Here is a 16,106-nt window from a genome sequence, read left to right as displayed (position 1 = left end):
CTGCCATTTTACGGCCCCACGTAGGCGTGTGAAATAACCGAGCTGAATCCCGAATGCTTTTTCCATCCGTACAGAGGGTGATGGTATTTTCCATCACACCAGCCCATTGGGACTCGATCTCCTTCCCCTGATGCTGGTTCTGTGCCAACCCAACTCCACTGACGTCAGAGTGACTCCTGGAAGGATGAAGAAGCCACAAATATATTTTCCTGTCTGGATGGAACAGAAGGCAGCTTTGGGGCACTTCCCTAAAAGAGATTTACTGGGAGAAGAGACAATCCCCCTGCTGATTTTTAAATCAATTTAGACCCCTAACTCCCACTGAAATCAGTTTGAAAAAGCTGATGATGCATCTGCGGAAGCAGCTCTTTGCCCACGAAAGCTTACGCTCCAATGTATCTGTTAGTGTACAAAATGTCACAGGACTTCTCATTTACTCATTTGTTGTAAGCTCTCCGTGCCAGAAAACACCACCGTCACAGCGAAGGGCCAGTCTGGTCTGTGCCGCTGCTGAGGGATCCTATGCTGCCCATCACCATGGGGTGTGCTGGGGCCTCAAACCAAGCCACAGTATTTTTAAATGCCCCTTTCCCGTTTTAAATCTGAACGTGGATTAAAGCACATCATCCACCCAAGCCTCACTGCCAGACAGGCGTGGAACTTGGAGACTGTGTTGACAGGAAATGAAGGTTTGCCCCACCTCGGCTTTTCTGCGTAGAGCACCACTCCCAGTCGAACTCCCTCTTTGCCCACGGCCACGTTCTCGAAGGAGAGGACCACGCTGTAGATAAAGTCTTTGATCAGCCGGAAGTTTTCTTCTCCCATGTTCCAGGACTCGCCCACCAGGAATAAGATGTCAGCCAACTCTGCCGTTGCACATGCTGGTGGGGAGAAGGACAAGGTGCCCGAGTGGTTTGAGAGGCTCGTCCTATGCCACAGAGCCTGTAACAGACCTACTAGCATGTAAACCGTCTGGAGGAACATCAGAGCTCAGGGTCATGTAACCTCCCTCACAACGCTGTAGCTAAAGGAGACGGAATCGGAACCCGGCCCAGGTACACAAACCCTTTGCAAATCCCTCCATCTTCGGTGATGACATGACTGCCACCACCAAAAGTCTGAGTGCCTCAAAGTCTCCGATGTTCTCAGTGGGGAACCGAGGCACAGACTAATGCCCAGATCTTCACAATGGACTTCAGAGCCTAAATGCCATTGAACTTGGTGGTGGTCTCAGTCCAGAAGGGTTTGTGGTATTGCTGTAAGAATGTGAACCTAAATGACTGTCCTGCAGTCGCCTCAGGAGGCCCATGGCCAGGGAAGGCAAGGCAAGGCAGGGACCATAGCACTCCACTGGGCCGTCCTTCCCCTCTAATGTACATAATGGCAGACGGGCCGACTTCCTCGTTCCCAGGGCATGTGTCACCTCTGCTCTGCACCAGGCCCCACCCCAATGCCACCCCTTTCCTTGTGCTCCCACTCCACCTCTTCCCACCTGTGCTCTGCCTTAGGCCCCGCTCCTTCCCCTAAGCTCCACCCCCAGTCTGCTCCAGGCCCTGCCCCCTTTCCACCCTCTTCCCACCCCTACCCTGGCCTTGCCTCATTCCATCCCTCCCCCACCTCTACCTGCTCCCACTCCTCCCCCTCCCCCACAGTGCCTCTGAACATCTGATGGAGGTGAGTGAGAAGGAGAGGGAGGAGCTGATTGGCAGAGCCACTGGCGGGTGGGAGGCGCTGCTCAGCGGAGAGGCCCGTGAGCGTTCCATCCCCAGAACACCCACGGAACGGGCACCTCTGAATGAGGGCCATATTCTGCTCTCAGCTGGGTTACACCCGGACAAGTAACCTCATTTACAGCCTGACTAGAACCTCACTTCGGTAAGTCACCAGGGTCCTCTAGACAAGACACACAGTCTGTTTCGGTCCACAGAGTCAGGCCCAGTGGGTCACGCAGGGCTCAAGACAGACCGAACTGGGATTGGCGTGTAAACCACTGCATGTCATTTTTCACGCCTTCTACCTCATACCAGAGGCCTTTGTGGAAGGCGTGGGTAACATATGAACAGCCAGACCAAGGGGCCAAGCTGACCCACTAGCCTGTCTTCTGACAGGTGCTTCAGAGGGAATGAACAGAACAGGGCAATCACCATGCAAACCATGAAAAGGGATAGATGACTGAGGTGCATATTCAGTACATGGCCTTTGCGGGTTTCTCCGGCTGAGTTTCAGTTCTCAGGCACACTTAGGATTGTTCTGATGACAGGCTGGGCAACTGGGGGTCCCGACGCAGCCTGCCGAATGCTGCTTCTCGCACAGAGCAAAAAGCTGATTTCTCAGGTCAGGGCCTGAACGTAAAACATCTGACTGAGCAAAACATTTTGTTTAACCAGAGACGATAGATATTGTTCCACATCATTTGTGGGTGCATTTCACTCTTTCGCAGACTGTTCTGTTGGACTAGCTTAATTTCTAAAGGACGTGACGTTTCCAAGAGAAAAGCGGGCACGTTTTCTTAGCTATGTCCAAACAACCGTTCTGCCTTTTCCACAATGCTGAAAGGGGAGTTGGCCAAGGCTGTTTGCTGAATTTGGTACACAGTTGTGGTGCCTCCCCAAAATGCATCTTTCAGGGAATTTACTATTAGCTCAAAAAATGTCACCCAGTTCTAGCCACGTGCTCTCCATTTGCCCCTGAATTCCATTTCCTAACATACAAACAGCTCCTGCTCCTCTTTCACAGTGGGTACAAGTCAAGCAAAGTGGATTCAGTACCCTACTTCTGCTGCTCTGCACCAAACAGGCTGCTGGGAAATTTCCCTGGGAGAGGCAACGTAGGCAGCTCGGTGCCACCCTGTCAGGACCATGACAAGGAACTTGTGCCAACTATGCTGGACTATGGAAAAGCCTCCAGCAGCCCTGCAAGGCTGGTGCATGTAAGAGCCACCCCAGGGCTGCTCCAACTTCACTAGCTCACAAAGTGCATGCCTACACTGCAACAAAAGGACCACCACATCCAGACTCAGAGCCTGGGTCAACTGACTTGGGTTGCAGAGCTAAAATTTGACATTGCTGTCATTTGGGTTTGGGCAGGAGCCTGGGCTCAAAGGCCTCATCAAGGTGAGGTCCGCAGAGCCAGGTTACAGCCCACACCTAAACACTGCACTTTAATCGCTCTGCCACATGAGTCCAGTAAGCCCAAGCTAGCACACAGGCCAGCCTCAGCCATGCCGCAGGTCTTTTAATGCAGTGTAGACACACCCAAAGTAGCCCAGAGTTTGGTGGGGATACAAGGATGGTTTATAGCCATCTTAACCCTTCTCTCCACCTTGCCTGGGCTGTGCCCTCTAGACTCGATGGAACAAGTTCTAGGCTGGTCTGGTGACTTATTAAAGGCTCAGTACTAGCAGCAGAGAAGGAAGCCTATGGAGGGCTCTTTATTGAATGCATTGTGCTCACTCCTGCAGTACATTCAAGTACCGGGCCAAGGGGTTCTGGATAAGCTACCTAGACCAAGCTGCAGGATTCTGATGTTGCATGATGGTGAGTACAGAAGTGAGTGCAGCTACAAAAGAGGGTTTAGGAGTTTCCTGACAAGTCCATCTCCAAACAGGTAACAGGCAGAAGGCAGTGGTTATTCCAGAGAATTTTTCCCAGGAGTCTGGCTGCTGGCTCTTGCCCATGTGCTCAGGGTGTAACTGATCACCACATTTGGATTCAGGGAGGAATTTCCCCTGGGTCAGATTGGCAGAGACCCTGGGGATTTTTCTCCTTCCTCTGCGGCACAGAGCACCGGTCCGCTGCCGGTTTAAAATAGCGCAAATGGAGGATTCTCTGTAACTTGAAGTCTTTAAATTGTGATGATCCTGTCTGATGCTGAAGTCCACGAGTCTGGTGGGACTGGGTTGTATCTAATGAACATCAAGGCATGTTTCTCTTTAAAACACGTGTTATCTTTTTTAATAGAATTCCATATTCTGGAGGCACTGTGCATCAACATCTCAGGGACAGAAACCAGATGATTTGGCCTTCAGATAACACCAGAAATCTGCTATTTTCCCCATCGCTTTGAGGTCTGTATTTAGGCAGATGATGGGTTTCCACGCTTGAACATTTTAAAAAGTGTTTCTCTCTGCAGATCATGTAAACACTGATTTGTTATTGTAGGGTGGCTACAGGGGTGGAATAGACACAAAGGTTGGTTAGCACAGGACTGTTTAAAGTGGCCTCTGAGTACAAGTCATTCATGAGTGCTTCACTGAGGCAGGGTTGTTGTTGCAGAATTATTCACGAGACCTGAGCCGAGCTCATTGCACCCAGCTTTGTTACCGTAGGCTGGCACGGAGCCAGAGCCCCACCGTGGTTTGTTATTGTAGGGTTGCTCATGAGCACTGCCCTGTACATTGGTGGCACCCTGACCACTCCAGAGCTCCAACTGTCTTTGCTAAAAGCTCTCATCAGATCTTTAAACCTGGAGGAAAAATACAAATTGCATGAATTTGGGAGCTGATCCTGTACCTCTAATGCCTACAACGAGGCCTCTCACAAGAGTCACAGCAGGCAGAAGTGATTCTTTTTAATCACAGAGCAAGAGCTCTTTGCTACGTCCATTTTAACTGGCCTTGGTTTCCTCTGGGTTCCTAGGAGTTCAGAGATCCTATGAGCAGTCAAAACCAAATTCTTTGGCTCCCTTTCCTGGAAATCTCAACATGAAATCCCAGAGAGGGGCCTGTCCCTGTGCCAACTCCTTCTCCCCTCGCCTTTGCAATCTCCCCATTGACTCCATTCGCCGGAGAGGATGTGTGAATCCTCAACTGGAAACTTACAACCAAATCTAAACTGAAGGGGCTGTGCTTTGAAAAATCATCTGGCAATTGGCATACAAAAGCACAATGCACTCTGGGCACTGCATGTCATCCAAAGAGCTGCTGCTAGGGGCTTCGTCTCATCAGCAGCCACACTCCATAGGATCACAGCCTTTGCTACCGCCAGGGGTCTGATCTGGTAATCATTATGTACAGGATACTTAGACACTGGAGATGGAGGTAGTAGATTTCTGACAGAATCGTACTTGAGGCTACGGGTGCACCCTGCCACTTGCACTGCTGTGGTTATGCTGCTATTTTTAACACACTAGTACCATCAAAGCTAGCATGGGTACGGCTGCCTGAGCTGGAAGTTACACCTCCAGCTCCTATACACAGAGTCAGTGCTCTGCCAGGGGCTTCATTCTCCACTGCCTTCTTTGTACTGTTATTTCCCCCAGGTGGAGCAGCTGTAGGATGTTACTATTGTACCTATGGAAATGACCACCCAAGGTGGATCAGTCCTGCATGGCACCTTGAATCCCCTCTGTTAGCAGGGCAGAATTCTTTTGTGATACCAGAAGGGGGCGTACACCTCTCCAGACAGCGTCAACACACACCCCTTTGTGGGTGTGTTTAGGGTTGCAGATGAGCCCTTAATTTGCCCCTCATCCAGGGAATCAATAAGTCCAAACAGGCAGTTACACACTAGACAGCCCCTCCTTGTGGAGAGTCTCATTTGTCAATGGAAAAGCCAACACAGAAAGATAAGAAAATGCTCACCCCAATGTCCTGTAAGGGTGATTAGGTCATTTGCACTCTGTGTTCCCACCTGAGTCCAGAACTCACCTCTCTCCAGGTCTCCCTCCAGCATCCTCTCCATACCAGGCTCTGCCCCGGCTGCAAGGCCTCTTACCCCCTTTTTAGTAATATCCTTCTCTGCAATCTCAGGGCCAGGGAGATCTGCCTGTTATGACCTTCCAGAGAGGCTGCAGGTGATCCTTGCCTGGCCAGGCTTTCAGCCAGCATCAGGGGGACAAGTGGTAAAGCCCTCTGGCTAGGAATCACCTCTCTCCCAGGGCTCCACATCCTGGAGGTTCCCCAGAGAGCTCTTCAAGGATTTCCATACTACCTCATGCTTCCCTGGCTGGGAAACCTCCTGTCTCCCTTTGGGGTTCTGTTCATTCAGCTCAGATTAATCTTTATTAGGTTCGGGTGATTCTTTAGAAATCAGCCCCCTGGGGCCATCGCTTATCTGCAGCTGGGGCCTTTATATGGCAATACACCTATCTCATAAGAGCTGGAAGGGACCTTCAGAGGTCATGGAGTCTATTTCCCTGCCCTCGCGGCAGGACCTATCACCATCCCTGGCAGATTTTTTTAAATCTATTTGCCCCTAATTGGTCCCCTTTAAGGGCTGAACACACAACCCTGGGGCTAAGCAGGCCAATGTTCAGGCCACTGAGCTATCCCTTGCCCACAAAGCAGCCATGCGCAGGTCTGAGCTCCCCATAAAGAGCAGCTGCCACTATTGATATAGGGCTTCAGGTGCTATACGTGACTGGGCCCCAGGCTGGCACTCTAACCACAGAGCCTTTGACAGGGTTGGATCAGGCACCCACCGCTGCCTTTAAAAGCGTCTGATGTTAAGCGTATCCGGACTGAGGCTTTCTGGATCAAATCCCAATGCAGACAGTTATATTAATCACAGGGGGATATGATTTTATTTGAAATTTTCCAGGCACTTCCAAATTACCCCGTTTCATCCATCAAAGGTTCGCCGGAGACGTCTGTAAACGTTGATTTATTGCACAGTTCCAGGCTATGAATTAAATAGCATTATAGTCAAAGATATTGGCTTAATTGACAGGCAGGAATTTAATCAAGTTAATTTTGTAGCCAATTCCAAAGCTGCCGTTAACCCCTTCGTTGAATGTTCCGAAGGTTCCAGGCGCTTTCTTCGATTCCTAGAGCTTAACCTTGTCTAGGAAGTTCTGTATTCCTCTGTGGGGCATGTCATGGTCCAGGCAGCTGGCCCCTTATCCCCAGCCAAAGGCCAGTGGGGATCTAAGTGTAAGAGAAGCAACATCAGGGCCCCCCATAGGTTCCCTAGGGATGGAGTTTCAACAACAGAACATCACATCAGCTCCAAACCACCCCTTTGGAAGGGCCCTTTCATCTCAGATGGGCCATCAGCAGGACCAGAACCTGCATCCTTCAAACCCCTGCCCAGAGTGCCGCGTCTGGAGCCAAAGGGTACTGCCATCAGCAAGCAGGCCTAGTAGGTTATTACCCTCTAGCATGCAGCCGCTAGAGACACACAAAATAAATATCAGCAATTTTTTACGAAAACGGATGTTTTGGTGAACCCACTGCTCTGATACTACTGCGCAGGGAGGGAAAGATGCCCATGCTGGAGTGACAGACAGCTTCACCTCAGCCTGCTGATGTAGCCTATGTAAGGCCATTGTCTTCGGTGGCTGACATAGCCTATGTACAGCATTGGTACAGACTCTCTCCCCATGGTGGGAGATGGACAGGTTCACATGGTGCCAGATCTCCCCGTCCTACGTCTTGCCCGCTTGTTAAGAGCCTTCTCCAGACAGGGAGAGGTGAGCTGGACTCTGCAGAGTCACTTACACCTGCACTGAGTGTAAAACACAAACAGATCAGAGCACCGGCCTCTCACACCCAGTTTGCACAGATCCTGCGACCTGGCACACTGACACACAATTGTTGGGATTACTTTTTACAGCAGCTTTTTTATGTCCCATGCAGGGCCAAAAAATCAGAGGGGAGATTGTGGCTGATGGAAAGACAGGGAGCTGAAGAGTCATTTGGAGCCGTAACTGAGCCTGTGCGGCATTAAAAAAAGCCAGTGAGGAACAAATGCAAACCCCAAGGTTGTCTGCTCGGTGGCTGAGAAATTCACATGGATGCTCACTGAGTCTAAGGGCCTGTCTACACTTCCACGAAGATCAACCCTGTCAGTGCCGATCTTCTGGAGTCCAATTTTGTGCGTCTGGTAAAAAGGCGCAAAATCAATCTTTCAGCGGCTGGCAGTCGACCTCTGTACTCCTTGTTATCACAAGGGTTAAGGGAGGTCAACAAGAGAAACACTCCCATCAACCTACCTGAGTGAAGACAGTCAAATAAGTTGATTTCTGATGTGTTGATTCTAGCTATGCAATTGCTGTAGCTAGAATTGCGTATCTGAAATCGCCTTTCAGGTCTGGTGTAGACTGAGCCTAAGGGTATATCTACACTTCTTGGGACATTGATCCTGTAAGGGTCAATCTTCTGGGATTCAATTTCACGCACCTAATGGTGATGCGTGAAATCAAACTACTAGGGCTCAACAGTCAACCCTGTACTCCTCGTTATCACAAGGAGTAAGGGAGGTTGAAGGGAAAAACTCTCCTGTTGACCTCCCTCAGTGAGGATGGCCTGATAAGCCGACCATAGATACATCGATTCCAGCTATGCAATTGTCGTAGCTGGAATTGCATACCTAGGATTGACTTCCAGGTCTACTGTAGACCTGCCTAACTAATAGAGATCAAGATGTGGGGGACCAGGGGCAGCTTCTCCCATATCTGCTTTGATAGGCTTACACCTCGCCCTGGAACACTTGCTACTGGCTAGTATCAGAGTCAGGATACTGGGCTGGCTGGACCATGGGACTGACTCAGTCTGGGACATCCCACAATCCCCTTTGGTTTCTTGTGGAACCCCCATCATTCACAGATCATACGTCTTGGCTTAGTAGGTATGATCCTGTTTGTGGCTGGCTCCAGAGACTATTTCAGCCTGTTAGTCACATGTACCAGAGAATTCTTTGTTCTGGTGACATGGCTTGTGCTCTCAACACCAGAGATCCCAGGTTCTCACCCCACCCTGGTGACATGGCTGTGCCCAAGTAACTATAACTCATTGCACTGGTAAATACGGCCACCTGGCAAAGACATTACCCTCTCCGCCATGAGCATTACCTTCCTAGTTATGCCTCTCCCAGTTCTGTTGGGCGTGACGCACGTACCTTGACGGGGAGCCAAGCCTTGGGACTGCGCCATGAGGGTTGCTAGCATAAGGATGTTGGCACATGACCATTTCATCTTTCCAGCGCAGAAACTCCTCCTATGTCACCAGAGCTATTGCAGAAGCTGAACCCTGGTGTGTCTGGAAGAGAAAACAGGGCTTCATACAAATGGCACACAGGGGAAGATGAAATCGTCTAAAGTCCCCCAGGACAATGGGGCAGTATGAGCTTCCTTCACCTTCTCCAACCCATGGGCTTCAGCAATAACTTAGACAGAGCACCACCAGTGTTCCTGGTAAGCAGAGCGCTTGGGCAGCCACCCAGGAGAGATTCAGGTACCACTCAGCTAATTAGCAGAGCACCCACTGCCACCCACAGTGGGCCACATGAGTTTCTATTGGTGGTGCCCATGTTTTGCTGCACATAAACAAAATCTATGGATGGGAAAAATTAGAGGGAACATTGACCACCTAAAAGAGCCAGTTTCCATAGCCTCTAAACTTCTTGCCTCTTGCTAAGATGGCCAAAGGAACTGGGAGGAGAAGAACCAGCTTGTATCACGTGTGCCACCAAAAAGCCACTAGATTTAACAGCTCTGAGGGATATCAGAGGGGTAGCCATGTTAATCTGTATCCACAAAGATAACAAGAAGTCCTGTGGCACCTTACAGACTAACAGATTTATTGAACATAAGCTTTCGTGGGCAAAGACCCGCTTTGTCGGCTGCATGGAGTGCTCTGAGAGAAACATTTTCAGAAGCATCCATAGCTAACTAGTAGGTTCGGGAAATGTTTCTCCTACAGGGAGGATGCTCGACAGCTCACTTTTTCCTTGCAGACATCTGGGGCTAGCCACTGTCAGGGACAGACACTGATCTTGTTGGAACTCACATCTGACACAGGCTGACAGCCCTATGGAACATTAATCAATAACCTTCTCCTGCAGGCCAGGCCAAACAGATGCCATTTCACGAGGAGCAGTGAATGTCCCACGTGCACAGGAAAGGATTGTAGAACAGAACTCTTTTGCCATCCTAGTTACAGCCCTTGCTCTAACAGGAAGGAGAAGTTCAAAAATGCAAAAATCAATGTGTTACGGTTGTATCCAGCAGCTTCCTACATGACACGCTGAGCTTCTCGTTAGATTCTTTTCAAGCTAACCTTTGGGTTCCTGGAGCTCGTCGCTTAAGCACTGCTCTAATTAGCAGCTTTGCACACCATCACAGCAAGTTTCCTTCATCACTGGGTTGTGGATCGGGAGAGCATTTGCTACTCTCCATGTCTGACGCCCATAACAAATGCTGATTTCTCATTAAGGTTACAGGAGCCTCCTAAGTAGCTATAACTGCAGCATTACCAGACAGGGTTTTATTCTCTCTTAAGGGACTGTAGGAGAGTATCTCCACCCATAAGCATCTCCCCTTTGTCCCAGGCAGAACTAGTCTGGGGAACTTCCAGGAAATCACAGACATTAGAGAAATCAGAGACCAGCAGAGCTCTCTGCTAGAGCAGGACTGTTCCCTGTTGTAAATAATGGGCAAACACTGAGCAACATTAGTACGTAATAAATCTGCTGCTTCTGCTGATTTCTGATGAAGGGAAGAAAAACAAACAAGTAAGAACAAAAGTAAAGTCTCAAAATCAGGGCACCAGTTGGAGTGAGAAAGAGGGACTACAGGTTGCAGCAAAAACATGGCTTCTGTCTCTGGACAAGAGAGCCTCAATAAATACCTGATTATTCAGTTCGGTGGCTGTTTGGATCTAACTAAATCTAAAATTTTGGAGCTTTTCAGCAAATTGGAAAAGCCAGTTTGGGGTCTGTCCCTCAAATCCCAGGTGAGCGTCGCAGGTACCAGACTAATGGCTGTGAGAGGTGGTAGCCACAGCAGCAGCTTCTTCTCCAGCCATTCCATGAACGGCTGAAACCAGTTGTGTCCAATTCATAACTATGGCAAGGCTGACCACAACGGCACTTTTCACCAAACAAGGGATTTGTCTAAAAAACAAATTGCTCTCAGCTCTAGTGCGAGGGCAAGCTCAGATGCTTAGAAACACGCGGTCCGCTTTGCACAAGGTCTTCTCACTGGCCTGGCTCCACCTTGCGCTTTGCACACTGTCCTGTGCACAGGCAATTCTGCTGTTCTTCATGTGCTTGGTGCTTTTCTCTTTTTTTCCTCGGTTCTTGAAACTTTGTGCATTAAATACAGATCTTCGCTGCCTAGCAACAAGCCTGCTCCTACCCCTGACGCTTCACCTCTTGTCAAAATCTATTTGTGACACCACCATTAGTTGCTATGGAGATGGCTAAGATGTAAAAATAAATAAATACATAAATAAATAACCCCCTTTCTGAGGCTTTTCATAAACCCCAGTAAAAATAAATAACAGGAGCAAACAAATTGCTGGGAGCTACAGCTTCTATGGGGGAAAGGGGTAAGTCACTGGGCTGGGACTTGGGAAATCCGGTTCAGTTTCCTACTGTGTTACAATCTAGGGGCCGGTCTACACTAGACCTGAAAGTCGATCTCAGATATGCATTTCTGGCTATGGCAACAGTGTAGCTGGAATCAGTGTATAGGAAATCGACTTATTTGACTGTCTTCACGACGGAAGGTTGACGGGAGCGAGGGGTACAGGGGTTGGCTGCAGACCCCCGAGAGATTGATTTTGCCTACCTTTACCAAGCCCCCAGTGTGTCACCTTAGCAGGTGCCTGTGCCTCAGTTTCTCTCTTGTAACAAGTCACGCACGACATTTCCCTTGGGGCTGGTCTATGCTGAACGTAAGCTCTTTGGGGCAGGGACACACGAAGGCTACATCTATACTTGCTCCCCTCTTTCAAAAGGGAGATGCTAATGAGATACTTTGAGATATGCTAATGAGGTGCTGCAATGAATATGCAGCACCTCATTAGCATAATGGCAGCCGCAGCACTTCGAAAGTGCCACTTTCGAGCACACGCGGCTCATCTACATGGGGTCCTTTTCGAAAGGACCTCGCACACTTCGAAATCCCCTTATTCCTATTTGGGGATCTCAAAGTGTGCGAGGTCCTTTTGAAAAGGACCCCATGTAGACGAGCTGCGAGAGATTGAAAGTGGCACTTTCAAAGTGCCGCGGCCACCATTATGCTAATGAGGTGCTGCATATTCATTGCAGCGCCTCATTAGCATATCCCGAAGTGTCTCATTAGCATCCCTCTTTCAAAAGGAGGGAATTAGTGCAGACATAACCTTTGTGTTTGTAGAGAGCCCAGTGAGATGAGGCCCTGATTTTAGCTGGGTTTCTAGGTGCTATTTTAATACCAATAATAATTTATGTCCCTCCAGACGTGACAAAACAGAACACTGAGAGCCTGGACTAGTGGCTGGAAACAAACTTTTTGGGACTGTGGTAAACTTGGCCACACCCAAGACAAGCAGTCATCCAACTCACTAAAATCATGCCGGATTACAGATGTTGCCAGATCAGAGTTCTGGATTAAAGAGGTTCAACTTTTATTTTATTTCATTTCCTTGGCTTGAATGGGACACCAGCCTCATGGGTGAGCCGCTCCCAAGACCTCGTCTCTCAGAGATGGTAGTCTCCTGGGTAGATTTTTTTTAAACCCCTTTCTCAATTGGCTTAGCGCCGCCGGGTCTTGATACGTGTTGCAGATGCTAATGAATAACGAGTAATGACCGCAGCAGCTCAAACCCAGAGCATTGGAGAGCCAGGCCTGTGAGCTGGGCTTTTCCCCTCGTTGCCCATGTCACTCTTCAGTGAGCACAGAGGAAAAAGCATTAAGAGTGAAAGCTCCTCATTGCAGGAATCCCAATATCATTTTGCATCTCCCTTCACAGCCCGTCAGAGACCAGTTTTCTCTTTGTTGCTCCCTCTCCCTTTGTAGCTTCATGAGGCCTTTGAAATGCAGCACCCAGGAGCTGCTGGCTCCCTTTGCCCAACCACCACTATCAGCAGGCCTGGCTGGGCGGCACCTGAATCTCTCCTGGGCAGCTGCCCAAGCTCTCAGCTTACAGGGAATGCTGGTAGGGAGTTGTGATTACAGCACCTGATTGGCAGAGAACAACACTCTGTCGATCCCCTTTTTCTCCCACCTGATCCACTTGTCTCCTCTACCTATCAATGTGCATCTGTCAGCCAGTAGGGGCAGGGAGGAGGGACGGGCACAGCGTTTGGCACAGAGGCTGAGGCCCCTCAATGCGCCCGCACCATAAACGTTCAATAATTATAAACGATGGGACAGCAGAAAAGCAGTTTCTACAGCATCAGACTCAAGATGGAGGGTCCCACCAGCCACGATTTCAAAGGGTGAAATGCGAGACAACGAGCTGCTACAGAAAGCTTTAAAGAAAGCCAAGGGGGGCATGGAATTGGCCTCCATAAACTTCAGAGCTTGAAATGGAATCTGAGCAATTTCCTTGATCTTTTATTGCCCTGGTTAAATAACATATTGGGGCAATTTTTCTTTTGTTTTCCCCGTCTCTTAAACAAATCAATTGCAAGCTCCATAAAGTATATGGGCCTGAGCCTCTGGTCTGTTATGGTGCTATAACTCCACTCAGTCAAGGGAAATGCCACAGTGTAATTCCAGTGTCAAAGAGAGGAGACTCAAGTCCTTTATATTTATGGCATCACTGTAAGCCGAGCTGCACTCATCAGCATCCCGCCACTGTGTCCATAATTTCAGAAGCCTCTTTCTTTTTATGTGGAATAATTTTGTAAAGAAAGAAAAAAAGAATTGCCAGGTTTGTCTAATAAAGGACAAGAGTCAATGGCATCCATTCCGAAACCGACCACCGCCGAATCTACTGACATCACACTCTGTTTATTGCCTCTTTATAGGCTTTTATGTTCCTTATTTCCTATTTTCATAAAAGTTAAGGGCCGAAGTTTGCAGCTGGTCACGCATGCATAAAGTTCTTTGTTGCTGTGGCTAATGGAATCACAGTGGCTGTGTCTACACTACCTCCCTACTTCAAAGGGAGGATGGTAAGTAGGGCGTTGAGAGTTTATTAATGAAGTGCCACTGGTACTTCGAAGTGCCTGAGCAACTTCGAAGTCCCTTTACTCCTCAAAATTCTGAGCTGCCCAGGCACTTCGAAGGACCGGTGGGTTAGCTGCGGCTAGACACGAGCCAGCACTTTGAAGTTTAAAACTTTGGAGTTGCTGCAGGGGGGAATTGCTTAATGAAGTGCCACATATGCACCACAGCACGTCATTAATAAATTCCCAACACTCTCCTTACCATCCTCCCTTCGAAGTAGGGAGGTAGTATCGACAATCCCAGTCTGTTCTAAGTAAGAAGCATTTGTTACAAGAAATACTTAGGAACTTCAGACAACAAAGTAGGCTTCCACACAACTTGAGCCTCCGCTTTGTCCCTGGTAAACAAAAATTCACCATCCCCAGACTGGAACTCCACACAAAACATGGAGACATCAAGTCTCTCAATAATGTACAGTAAACCCTTGAAACACACCACTTCAAGTTGCACATAACTCATTTTAAAGCAAGTTAAGCACAGCCTGAAGCTGCTCTGTGGCCTCTTTCCCCTGCCTTCCCTCAGTGGCATGGCTGTCAGACCAACAGCTGCCCTGCTGGAAGAAGACAGAGGGAAGGGGCTTTTAGTGTGTCTAGCTGCCCACAGCTATGGGCAGCTAGGCAAGCTAAAAGCCTTCTCCCTCCCTTTCCCCAGCTACACAGCTGTCAGACTGACAGCTGCACCACTGGAGGAAGGCAGGGAGAAGCAGCCAGGAAACTGACCAGCCCTGGTGGACCAGTCATTTTCCCAGTCCAGTGTCCTGGGTCCTGCAAGCAGCAGGGAGATGGGAACCAGCTGGAGCCTGGTTCCCTTTCCCCCGCCAACTTGCGCAAAAATTTGATTTACACAGGGGTTGCTAGAATGGAACCCCCACCTAACTCGAGGGCAAACCATATAGCAAATAAATGTATCATTGCACCCGCAGACCTGCTTAGAGCAGCAGGGTCTAAAAGGAATTCAAAGACACGTGCGGTGGTTGTCTTTCCATATTCACCACATTCACACACACCCCTCTAAACGTGTGCCCTCCCCCAAAGCCAGGCACTCCCAGCATCCCCCAAAATAAATGCCCTCCCCCTCCCCATCCCTCCCACGCCCATTCTAATTCAATGCCAGTGACTCACCAGAGTGTCTGAAGCCACTGCCAGGACCACCACGTGCTTCTCCCATGGGGCGTGTGTCCAGAGTGGGTGGATGGCACTGCCCACATGCGGCTCTCAGGAGGAGCCTCATTAAAAGGCTCCAAGAGCCACCTGTGGCTCGAAAGCCGTGGTTGGCGACCCCCATATTTGCCACAACACAACGTCCTAGTCGTCACACGTGGCTCGTGGTGAACGTATGGGACACTGTGGGCTTCATTGATCAGGACCAGAATTTGTATTTATTGTCTTGATGAGGGTTTGCTGGTTTTCCAATCGCACACGTACATAATTCACGGGAAGGAATGTTCCAGCTGTTCCATTTCACTCTGAAATGTTTATGTGCAAACATAGGGCAAGAATTTTTCTCCCCCATCGACAGGCACACTGTTCTACAAGGTTCCTGCTAAAGTCACCCCAAGCCCTTAAGAAAGCTGGTTATTTGAGCGGAAGAGTCAAGCCTGTGGTTTCCTGCACAACAGCACCAAACCTGCAGGGTCAAAAATTTACAAGGCTCTTTTAAATGTATTTTCATTGTAATTGATTTTTCTTCGTGTGTTGCAAATAGACCATTGAAATGGTGTTTGGGAAAAAATATGACCTAGTTCATTGACATCGCCTGTAAACTCTGTCTGCGATAAATTCACAGCCCATGAGCAGCCAGTGTGGTTCAACTGCAGAGATGACAGCAGCTGAGACTTCAGTGGGCCAAGTGCTTAGCTGGTGTCAATCAGCACTGCTCCATTTACTGCAGCAACGCTCTACTGGTTTACACAGCCACCAGTTTTGTCCAAAGATCGCCAATACCCAACTCTATGAGGCAGGAGTGAGATTAACCTCTTACATGCCAGCAATGATTTTGGAGGAGGTCAGAAATCACTTTAGTCACAGTATCAAATTCTTAAAAAAAAAAAAAGCAGTCAAGTAGCACTTTAAAGACGAGCAAAATGGTTTATTAGGTGAGCTTTCGTGGGACAGACCCACTTCTTCAGACCATAGCCAGACCAGAACAGACTCAATTGGTCTGGCTATGGTCTGAGGAAGTGGGTCTGTCCCACGAAAGCTCACCTAATAAACCATTTTGCTAGT

General features: G+C 48.9%; 1 protein-coding gene across 1 annotated transcript in view; it reads right to left on the bottom strand.

Moving 5' to 3' along the window:
* LOC142020062 (uncharacterized) overlaps positions 1-8,913 on the bottom strand; it is a 267,476-nt gene extending 258,563 nt beyond the window's left edge. Inside the window, exons 1-2 of the mRNA XM_075007686.1 lie at positions 8,838-8,913; positions 701-881 (exon numbers count right to left, since the gene is read on the bottom strand). Of these exons, the coding sequence (XP_074863787.1) occupies positions 701-881; positions 8,838-8,913 (257 nt within the window). The remainder of the gene's footprint in view (positions 1-700; positions 882-8,837) is intronic.
* Between the last annotated feature and the right edge of the window lie 7,193 nt (positions 8,914-16,106).

Source organism: Carettochelys insculpta, chromosome 1 (assembly GCF_033958435.1).
Source record: "Carettochelys insculpta isolate YL-2023 chromosome 1, ASM3395843v1, whole genome shotgun sequence".
NCBI classification, from domain to species: Eukaryota; Metazoa; Chordata; order Testudines; family Carettochelyidae; genus Carettochelys; species Carettochelys insculpta.
Note: the sequence above shows the minus strand (reverse complement) of the source record. Positions and strands in the feature narration are given on the sequence as shown.